We start from the raw sequence: 11,985 nt of genomic DNA, 5'->3' as shown, positions 1-11,985 counted from the left end.
ATCTATTTTTTTTTAGCCTTTTTTTTTTTTCTTAGTAATTTTTGAAACCAAACATGAATAAAGATGCGGGAAAAGAAGATGCAGGTCCACTTGAAATCAAGCAGGGAAAAATTCTGGAGGAAGAAACTTATAATACAGGAGCTGCTCTGGTTATTTTGGCTGATTGATCCTTCGAAATTGCTGGTTTCAACCTTCCTCATAATTTCCGTTTCTTTCTATTTGCTTTGCTTAGCCTGTAGTATCTGGTTTGCTGCTTTAGGTACAAGCACCGTTCCTTTTACGAGAAGGTTATTTTTTTGTTTTTGGAAAATATGAGGAAAGAAAATAGAGGAAAGTAAAAGAAAAGAAAGAAAAAGTGAAAAATAAATTATGTTTATATGTTATTTCAATTGAATATTACTTATTTCAATCCTTTTATATAAAAATTAAATGGTTTAAAAATATATATACATTTTTAATTAATTTTAATTTTAATTTTAATTTATTTTATTTATTATTTTTCAAAGGTAAATCAAATATAAGAAAATTTTAATTTTTTTTTCCTTGAAGGGCTGTGTGGAAATATAGGGTTTATTTACATGATGCATAACTTATTCATAGTGAAGTTGGTACCATGATTTAGGTATGAGTACCAACCCTTTTTGAATGTAAATGTGGAGAATTTGAAAATAAGTTGTATTTGTGTACCAAACTCTTTTGAATAGAAATGTTGAGAATTTGAAAATCGGCTGAATTTGTTATAAAACGAGAAGAAATCCGATGTAAATAAAATAGAGATAAATATATATATATATATATATATATATATATATATATATATATATATATATATATATATATATATATATATATATATATATATATATATATATATTTCTTTAATAATATATATAATGGGGAGAAAGGTATGAGAAAGTTGAGAGAATGAAATGAAGAGAAAATAAGATAGAGAGAATGAGACTTTAGAAGACTTCTTTTCTCGAGCTGTCTTTGTACAAGAGATGGAGACTTTTTATAGGTCTCACATAAGTCCTCCATTAATGCCTCTATTTATTCATATTAATGGGGGAGCATTAATGGAAGACTCATTATGTTGTTTAATAAGGGGGTTTTAATTGGTGGCATTTACCTTTCATTTACAACACCCCCCTTAGATGTCTACCACACTAAAGAATGTCTCATTAAAACCTTGCTAATAAAAAACCTTATGAGAAAGACCTAACGAAGAAAAAAAAATGCAATATTTTTATAATTTTTTAAGCTGTTTTTGGTCTATTAGAACTGTCTTGTTAAAAACATTGTCAATAAAACCTAGTATGACAAAACCAAGATGAAGGGAAAAAAAGTTTAGTACACTACCACCCTTTTACAAGCATACTCCTCATATCAATATTCTTAACTTGACACATTCCAATCTTGTGTATTAACTTTTTGAATGTTAAGGTTTGAATGACTTTGTGAATAAATCTACTGGATTGTCACTTGAGCATATTTGTTGAATGTCAATTTCACCACTCTTTTGAAGTTCATGTGTATAAAATAATTTTGGTGAAATGTGTTTAATTATATCTCCTTTAATATAACTCTTTCTTATCTATTAATGCATGTATCATTATCTTCAAATAATATTGTCGGGTCACCTTTAATAGAGGAAAGTCCACATGATTCCCGAATATGTTGGATTATAAATCTTAACCATATACATTCACGACTTGCTTTGTGAATTGCAAGTATTTTTGAATGATTTGATGATATGACCACCATTGTTTGTTTAACAAATTTCCATGAATTAATAGTACCATTGCAATTGAACACATATCATGTTTATGATCTAACTTTTAGTGGATCTAAAAGGTATCCTATTTGCATATCCAAACAATTATAGTTTTGATTCCCTTGAGTAAAATAAACTCATATTAGTACTTGCATGAAGATAGCGCCATATATGTTTGATACCATTCCAATGTCTTCGGGTTGGAGTGGAATTGTATCTTGTTAATAAATTGACACAAAAAAAGGCAATGTTTGGGTGTGTACAATTAGCAAGATACATAAGTGCACCAATAGTACTAAGATATAGTACTTTAGGACCAAGTAATTGTTCACCTTTTTTGTAAGGACAAAATGGGTATTTTTTCAAGTCAAATGATCAGACAACTATTGGAGAACTTAAAGGATGTGTTTTTTCCACATAAAAACACTTCAAAATTTTCTTAATGTGTATTGATTGATGAACTAAAAATCCCTTTAGAAAATGCTCAATCTACAAGGCAAGACAAAATTTTGTTTTTCCAAAATCTTTCATCACAAATTCTTTTTTTTCAAATAATTTTTTGTTCTTGTGGGTTCTTCAATAATCCCAACAAGATTTAAGTCATCAACATACACTATAATAATTAAAAATCTAGTTTAAGAATTTTTAATAAAAATTCATGGACATATAGGGTTATTCACATACCCTTTTTTTAATAGGTATTCGCTAAGGCGATTGTACCACATGTGTCCAGATTGTTATAATCCATACAATGATCGTTATAACTTGATTGAGTACATACTATGAGGCTTTGTACTATTTGTTTCAGGAAATTTAAATCCTTCGGGATTTTTATATATATATCATTATACATGGAGCCATACAAATATGTTGTAATAACATCCATGAGATGCATAATTAATCTTCCTAAGACTGCCAAGTTAATTAAGAAATGAAATGTGATTACGTCCATGATAGGAGAGTATGTTTTCTCATAGTTAATGCCAGGTCTCTGCGAGAAATTTTGTACTACTAATCACGTTTGATATCTTATGATTTCATTATTCTCATTGAGCTCTTATACAAATAATCATTTGTACCCAATAGGCTTTACATCGTTACGTGTTTGGACTATAGGTCCAAAAACTTCATGTTTTGTTAATGAGTTTAACTCTACCTGCATATCTTCTTTTCATTTTTGCCAATCATTTCTATGTTGGCATTCTTCCACATTTCATGGTTCAAGATCTTCATCATTTCTTATGATATTAGAGGCCACTTGGAAAGCACAAATATTGTTAATAATAATATTATTTCGATCTCATTTTTCTCCCGTTTGTACATAACTTATTAAGATCTCACAATTTTTAGGTACCTATGTCTTTTTAAGGGCTATTTGTTCAATATGTGCCCTTTTAAGGGCTTCTTGCTCAATATGTGCCTCTTCAAGGGCTTTTTACATTATTTGTGCCTTTTTGGAGCTATAGATTTATCAATTTTAGATTGATTAGTCATTTTGATGACTTTTTCTAGAATGTCAAGTTTTCCTTTTCTAGGAAGTTACATCCTTTGAGTTGACAGGTCTGCCACACTTCAGGCGTATCTTAGATTCTTTGAACTTCTAGTTCACATTGATTTGTACGAGGATTAACATAAGATATAGTTGATGCATTCTAAGTAATTTTTCGTCGTTCTTCTAGAATCGACTTTTCTCCCCCTAATGTCGAGAAAACACTGTCAGTAAAATGACAATTCGCAAAGTAAGTTGTAAAAACATTGTATGTCAAAGATTCAAGATATTTAATGACAAATAGAGAATCAAAACCTACATAAATCCCTAGTCGTCGTTGAGGACCCATTTTAGTGCTTTGTGTAAGTGCAATTGGTACATATACTATACAACCAAAGATCCATAAACGAGAAATATTTGGTTGTTTTCCAAGTACAAGTTATGAAGATGAGCATTCATGGTAACTTGTAGGTTGAATATGGACTAAAGTTGCAACATGCATAATAGCATGTCCCTAAGAAAAAACAGGTAATTTGGTTTTCATTAGTAATGGTCGAGCTATTAATTGAAGACATTTGATGAAGGATTCTGCTAAACCATTTTGCATATGAGTATGAGTAACAAGATGCTCAATATTTATCTACTGACATGCAATAGTCAATGAATGTTTGAGAAACAAAATTGCTAGCATTATCTAAATGTATTGTCTTAATTGGATAATTTGGAAATTATACTCATAATTTGATCATTTGTACAAGGAGCCTAGCAAAGGCAACATTACGTGTGGAAATGAGACAAATATTTGACCACCTAATAGATATATCTATTAAGATCATAAAATAATGAAATGATCCACATAGTGGATGGATAGGCCTACATATGTCTCCATGTTTTCTTTCTAAAAAGACTAGTGACTCAAATATGACTTTAGTAAAAGATGGTCTAACTATCAATTTACCTTGTGAGTAGACAGGATATGAGTATTCAATGGGTAAATGAATCTTCTAGTTTTTTAGTAGATGCATGTGAGTGTTCTATTATTCGACTCATCATTGAAGACCTTAAGTGACCTAGCCTATCATACCAAATGATAAAAACTTTAGGGTTGTTGAACTTCTAGTCCACGAGAACATATGATTCAATAGGCTTTATATTTGTATGATACAACTCAGAGGAAAAAATCAATAGTTTTTCCACTATAAGCATTTGGTCAGATATAATAGAAGTAATATAAAGATATTCTACATTACCTTCATTCATAGTTTCAATATGATACTCATTTATACGAATATCTTTAAAACTAAGTAAATTTCTTTTGGATTTTCTAGAATATAAAACATCATTTATATGGAATCTAATTTTATTTGATAGTATTATGTTTGCTCTTCCAGAGCCTTCAACCAAGTTTGTAGTACTAGGTATAGTACTTACATTAGCTTTTCTTAATGTCAATTTGAGGAAGTATCTTTTATCTCGAAGAATTGTGTACATGGTTGCATAGTTTGTAAGACATACATCATCCTTGTTTATCTTGAGACCAAATAACACGTGAATTTTAGATATAACTAATAAAACAAAGCATAATGTAAATAACAAAAGAAAATCAAATGTAAATATAAGTCATAATAATATATTATTTGATATAGAAAGTAATATCAATCAATGTTAGCATTCTTATCATTTATTAAGTAGTCAGTTTTTTCACTAGGATTTCTAAAGAAATCAGTGTCATAGTAGGTTAAGTCCAATCCATCGCCGTTGGTAAAGTTTATTTTTATCTATTTTCCTTTTACTTTTATCAATTCTTAGTAAAGGTCGACCAAATGTTTGGGTGTATGACAAGTACACATCCAATGCCCCATCATACCACATCTATAACAATCATTCTCATGGTTCTTAAGAGGTTTATCTTGTACACACTTCCCATTTTCTTAGTTTGCCTCGGTATTACTCTACTTTTGGTGGTGTAATGAGGCTTTTATTTATTTATTTATGAAAATTTGAGGAATTATTACCATAAGAACCATGGTATCGAGAATTCCTTCTACTACCACAACCACATCATCGTCTACGTCCACGAGTTTGAGACTATATTGCATTCACTTCAAGGAATAGTTCAAATCCAGTTGGACAAGACTAGTGATTTATTATCAAAAGTTCATTATTTTGTTCAACAACATGAAAACATGATATTAATTTGGAATATTTTGTAAATCTACGCTCTCAATATTGCCACTACAGGAGAATATTCTAGGCATGAAACATAGTAAAAGTTTTTTCTAACATGTCTTCTTCTATGATTTTTTTTCTCCACACAGCTTTAATTGAGAGCTGATTTTGAACAATACAGAGTTACATTCACTAACAATTTTAAAATCTTACAACCTCAAGTGCATCTAATCATATTGAGCTTTTGGGAGAATCATAGTTTTCTAGTGGTCATATCTTTCCTTCAAATCACTCCATAGAGTAAAAGGGTCATTTATTATAAGATACTCATTTTTTAAATCTTTATGGAGATGATAGCGAAAGAAAATCAGCGCTTTTACGTGATCCAATAAGGATGTTTGATTTCCTTCTTTGATCATAGCTCCAAGATTCATTGCATCAAGATGTATTTAAGGATCAAGGACCCAAGATAGATAGTTCTTTCCTGAAATATTGAGTGTCAAAAATTCGAGTTCTGGGATATTCGACATTGTCAAAGAACTTCAAATATATGACAAATTAATATTATTAGAATAAATTACAATTAAATTGATAGCATTGGTATAACTTTTTATTATAATCAAAATTAAATAATTTTCTTATAGCTTTTAACAATATATAACACAAATTAAATGAACAAAATCAATAATAATATAAGGACATAAAATTTTATTCTATATAAACAACTTCAAGTTTAAGATACAAGAATAACATTCACAACAATTCGTGTTGATAACGCGTTATAAAATGAGAATAAATTCAATGTAAATAAAATAGAGATAAAAATATATTACTTTAATAATATATAATAGGGAGGAAGTGATCGAAGTACAGAAATGAGAGAATTAAGAGAATGAAAGAAATAGAGAATAAAAGAAAGAATTTTAGAAGACTTCTTTTATGGGGATGCCTTTGTATAAGAGATGGAGACCTTTTATAGGGCCCCACATAAGTCCTCCATTAATGCCTCTATTTATTCATATTAATGGAGAGCATTAATGGAAGACTTATTATGTTGTTTAATAAAAGGGTTTTAAGTGGTGATATTCACCTTTCATTTACAGCAGAATTCAAGCTTTTTATTTGGAAAAGTAAATAAGACTTTTATTTGAATTTGTGGTCAATATGATAAAATGTGTTTTCCAAGAGAAAAATGCATTTAATCATTCTCTAAAATTTATTTCTTTTCATTCATGGAATCCAAACCTTACTTCGAGTCAACACCTTAAATTTTCCAAACTAACTATTGGAATTGTGATGGAAAATCCATTTTACTATGTTTGCATGCACTCAGGTAAAAATAATCATAAAATAAATTTAGAAAAAAAAATAATTCAAGTTTCGTGAATTCTGTTAAAGGTGGTACCCAAAATGATCAAGGTAATACCTAGAATGATCAAAGGTACTATCTATATCATTAAAAAAGATAGTATATGAATAGTCAAATGTAGTATATTTGACCAAAAAATAAATGAAATACTAATTATTTTTAGATAATCCTTAAATTTTGTATTTTATAAACTTGAGTTCCTATTTTATGATTTTTTTTAAAAAAATTTTTATATGAGTATATGGAAACATATTTTTTCCTTTTTGTTTTTTCAATTTCAGCTTCAATTTTTATTTTTATTTTCTAATTTTAAGATATAAATGATTCCATTTAATTTTGATGACAAAATTGCTTAAGAAAAGAATATACATCCTTACACGCAAACATTAATACCAAGAAATAAAAAAGGGAAGAAAATTTGAGTGAAAAAAAAGCAATTGACTTTGTTGTATATTTTAGACGAGATGCAATATGATGCTTGTGTTAAGATGTTGACTTTTCATCTTCACCCAAAGGTTCTTGTGTTGACCAAAGTTAAGGAATCATATGAATCACATGATAGGTGATCATTTAAAAAGAAAATCAAAATTTTATTATATAATATATTATTAAAAATATTATCAAATTAACTTTTATTTATATTTAAATACTTAGTAATTTATTTAAAGCAAATGTAATGAAAGCATTATTAACAAAATCATTTAATAAATGAAAGTCACATTTAAATAGGTTTTTAAGGGTGTTTGGTAAATCGATTTAGTTACTTAATATGATTTAGTTATTTATTAAAGTCATTAAATAAATTAATTATAATTGGTAAAATAACTTATAGTTGATTTGATAATACTTTTAGAAAAGACTTCTAATATAAAAAGTGTTTTCAAAAAACAAAAAGTAAAAGAAAAAAGGTATTTGACAAAGTTTAAAATGTTGTAAAATCATTTATAATAATAAACATTTGATAAGTAATTGTCCTAAAAATACTTTAAAAAAAAATTTTAACTCAAAAGAATATAATTTGAATTATTATTCCACATTTATTATTCATTTTTTTAATAAATATTTTATATTCATTTTACGTAACTAAAATAAGGTGCTTTATAAATGGATTTATTGTTTAAAATTAATAAAAATAAATATAAGTTAAAATTAATGAAATAAATATTAGTTAAAATTAATTATGGTGATTTTGATTATTTAAAATAAATTTTACAAAACAACTTTAATACTTAAAGTAAAAAAAAAAAAGTCATAAGTTTTAAATTAATGATTTAATAATAATTTAACTTAATCGAATGAGTTTGTATTTTTTTATAATATATGGTCTGTTTGATAATTGTTTTTTAAAACAGCTGTAAAAAATAGTTTTTAGTTAATAAAGGCTTACATTTTTGTGGTTAGTGATTATTTTAGGGTTTAATGCACTTTACCACCTTCAACCTATCTCGTGTTTTGCACATTGTCCCTTTAAGTTTAAAATCCAACACATTGCATCCCAAACTTCTTAAATTGCAACACTTTGCCTTTTTCGTTGGACGGTGATAGTTTAAGTTGACGGAAATATCACGTGCTATGCACGTGACTAGCTAATGAAGGGTAGATTTATGAATTCCCAAACCCAAAAATCTTCAAACGACTCTCCCTCTCTTCGTCTTCATCAAACCCTAACCTTATTTGGAGTGCAATTTTCAACATTTTCCCTTTCTTACAGGTGGTCAACAATTTCAGCATTTTGTCTTCGCCTTCTTGCTATCTTCTCCTCCTCCTTACTCCAATCTTCACCCTAATCATAGATTGTTTTCTTAGGCATTGTAGATCTTCCACCTCTGAAGAATGAGCTAAGGGAACTTGGAGTTTTGAAATTTGGGGGCCTACAGATGAGCGTTTTCTGGTGTGATTATTGGAATGATTTTTTTTTTTTTGGTTCCTGGGTTGATTTTGAATGGTACCCATTTGGGTGAAATTGTTTGTGTGAGATTTTGGTGGTTTGACTTTACATGTTCTTGTTGTTTGGTTGTTGAGAAAGTAAAGGAAAAGAGGGGAGATTGGAATTTTGAGTTGTTATGGGTTTTCTCTAATCTGGTTTCTATAAGAAAATTAAAATCTCTACTCAACTATATTAACTAATTGTAGTAAGATCGATGAATATTACAATTTAAAAACTTTGATTTGTTTTGTTTTTACATTTTCTCAGCAACCAAATAGGGTTAGGAGTGCAATATATTACAAACCAAAATGAAGACGAAGACTAAGGGAGGGTGAGTGACTTCTTAGGTTTAGGAATTTACAAATCTATCATTTATTAGTCAGTCACGTGTGTTACATGTGACATTTTCATCCCCTTAAACTAACATCATCCAATCCAATGAAAAATGCGAAGTGCTGTAATTTAAGAAGTTTATGATGCAATGTGTTCGATTTTAAAACTAAAGGGATAATGTGCAAAACACGGGATAGATTGAGGGGTAAAGTGTATTAAACCTTTATTTTTAATAATGGTAACTTAGGTAAGGCCATGTAATAATGATTGTTATTATTAATAAAGATAAGGTAAAGGTTAGTGGAATTGTTAGATGTTAGAAATCTAGTTTATTGACTAGTTAGGGTGGTGATTAAGAAAAGTTGACCCTAATATTCATCTGTAACACGGGACTGGGCACGTGGCAGTAAAGGGAAGAATAAAAGTGAATGAAATTGTGGAGGAATGGCCCCTGTCTGTTGTCACAGTGAAAGGCACCAGCAGCCACCTCCCCAAAAGCGCAAAAGAAAAAAACAAAGGCCACCACCCACCACCCACCACCTCCAAGTCCCAAGACTTCCCAACTCTCAAGTCTCAACTCTCAACACAAAAAAGGTCAGAGCCACCACTTGTGGGCGGTGGTGGTTAATATGATGATGGTGGTGGTGGACGGGTGGTGGCCATCAGTCAGAATTTTTCCTTTTTTTGTTTTTATTTATTTATTTATTTATTTTATTTAACTTACAAATAAAAAAATAAAAAAATTTATGAGTGGACCAAAGGGAAAGGGTGGGTGGGATTGTGGGAATGGGAGGAGGAGGTGGTGGTGGTGGTGCGCAGCTTTAACGCCCACAGCGCACGTTAGCACGCCTCACCATCCCCCATTGCGGTGGTCTCATCCTTTTAGATCTTGAAATCAGCCGCACACCCCTCCCCACCACCACCCCCCACCCCACACCCCCCCACCTCTTTAACCTCATCAATTATGTCACCTAACCCCACCTCCACCTCCTCCTCCTCCCCCTCCTCCTCCTCCTCCTATTTTCTATCTTGCGCCTCCGCTCCATCCTTATCCTTCACCCCCACTTTTCCATGGCCAGTACGACGTCGCCCGCGCAGGACGCATCTCTGCCTCCGCCCCAGCAACAGCCCTCTCCCGCGCCACCCTCCTCCCGGCGGCTCCCACCGCCGTGCTGGTCCCACGACGAGACCGTGGCTTTGATCGATTCGTATCGGGACAAGTGGTACGCCCTCCGCCGTGGGAATCTCAGGGCCAACCACTGGCAGGAGGTCGCCGACGCCGTCTCGCGGCGGTGCCCGCTCTCCAGTCCGCCCAAGACTTCCGTACAGTGCCGCCACAAGATGGAGAAGCTCCGGAAACGCTACCGGACGGAGTTGCAGCGGTCGATGAACGCGCCGAGTCACCGGTTCAACTCGTCTTGGGTTCACTTCAAGAGGATGGATGCCATGGAGAAGGGGCCGTCCTCCACCGCCGCCGTCGAATCGGGCTCTGATGGTGACGACGATGACGACGACGATGATCAGGATTTGTATGAAGATGGTGGTCTCAAACGTGGCATTGGTAATACTCGGAGCCTCCAGGGTTTGATGAGTAACGGAATCGGCAGTGGCGGCGGACCCGGTGCCGGGTTTCGAATTCGAATCCCTGGTCGCGGGAATTTGGACTCGCCGCCTATGGCGAAGATTTATGGAAATTTTGATCAAAACCCTAACCCTAGCCCTAATTTTGGGTCCAGGGTTTTGGGGGATAACGATCGGGCGAGGCCAGCCATGGGCAAGAGAAGCGGTGGTGGTGGTGGAGACCCGGTGGCTGAGATGGTGGCAGCGATAAAGATGTTAGGAGATGGGTTTGCGAAAATGGAGCAGAAGAAGATGGACATGGCCCGGGAGGTCGAGGCAATGCGCATGGACATGGAGATGAAGCGGACGGAGATGATTCTGGAGTCCCAACAGCGGATTGTGGAGGCATTTGCCAATGCATTATCAGAGAAGAAGAAGAAGCCTAAGAAAATGACCTCATCGCCGGAGTATTAGAACTTATCATCCATTGAATCATAGGTTAAAAAATCCGGTGTAAGGCGGAAACTTGGGGGAAATGGTGGGGCTCCGCGGGTTCCATTTGTAAGTTTGGGTTTTGATTTCTGTGTCCATTTCTCTTCTAGTGCCAATTTTTGCTAGTTTTGACTGATCTACGATTCCTTTGCTTGTTCTTTCTCAGATAGATGTAGTTTTAGTTTTGACACTGTGAATTAGAAGTAATAAGTAATAGTTTTATTTGTGTTCATGGCAGTTCTGATGCTTGAGTTATTCCAATACTTCTCATTTTGGCTTGGTGTTGTAGCATGCTTGTTACCAGTTTAGGAATGGGAAACCAAAGATAGGAGAATTTGATGTCAAGGACTAGTTTGAAGAGGGTCGGTTTTTAAGAGATTTGTTGTAGACTTTACAGAAAGATTGGGGAGTTATTGTTGATGGAACTTCTTTTGTGGGCCTTGATCAGATCATGGCATTAGGAAATGGAATTTGAACTGGGTTGCATAAACCCAGTTCCAAAATGTTGTAGCTTGGCTTGAGATCCTCACTAAGAGTTGTGATCCTGGGTGTTTAACAAGTATGATATGCCGGGTCGAAATGCCATATTTCTCAATGGATATAGCTATAGCCTATATGGTTCCAACCTTGTGCCATGTTGTCCTACAAGTTAGCAGAAAGCCAGTGATTTTTTCCTTGATAGCTAGAGGATAAGCTGCCTTAAGGAAAATGATGCCAACAAAAAATTTCCATTACCTGAATCAACAAGTATTCTTCTAGAGTCAATACAAGAGGGAGTGTGGAGGAGTTTAATTGGTTTTTTCTCTGAATGAAAAAGCTTTCAGCATAATTAGATCCCCCTCCTGTTGTTTCTTGTGGTATTCTAGAGGTGG

General features: G+C 32.8%; 1 protein-coding gene across 1 annotated transcript; it reads left to right on the top strand.

The window, feature by feature from the left end:
• Positions 1-9,515: 9,515 nt before the first annotated feature.
• On the top strand, positions 9,516-11,350 carry LOC100263384 (trihelix transcription factor ASIL2). The gene has a single exon (XM_002270236.4). It carries the CDS (start codon positions 10,133-10,135, stop codon positions 11,093-11,095), a length of 963 nt encoding a protein of 320 aa, XP_002270272.1. The 5' UTR covers positions 9,516-10,132; the 3' UTR covers positions 11,096-11,350.
• The last annotated feature ends 635 nt before the right edge of the window (positions 11,351-11,985 follow it).

Source organism: Vitis vinifera, chromosome 15 (assembly GCF_030704535.1).
Source record: "Vitis vinifera cultivar Pinot Noir 40024 chromosome 15, ASM3070453v1".
Classification (NCBI taxonomy): Eukaryota; Viridiplantae; Streptophyta; class Magnoliopsida; order Vitales; family Vitaceae; genus Vitis; species Vitis vinifera.
Note: the sequence above shows the minus strand (reverse complement) of the source record. Positions and strands in the feature narration are given on the sequence as shown.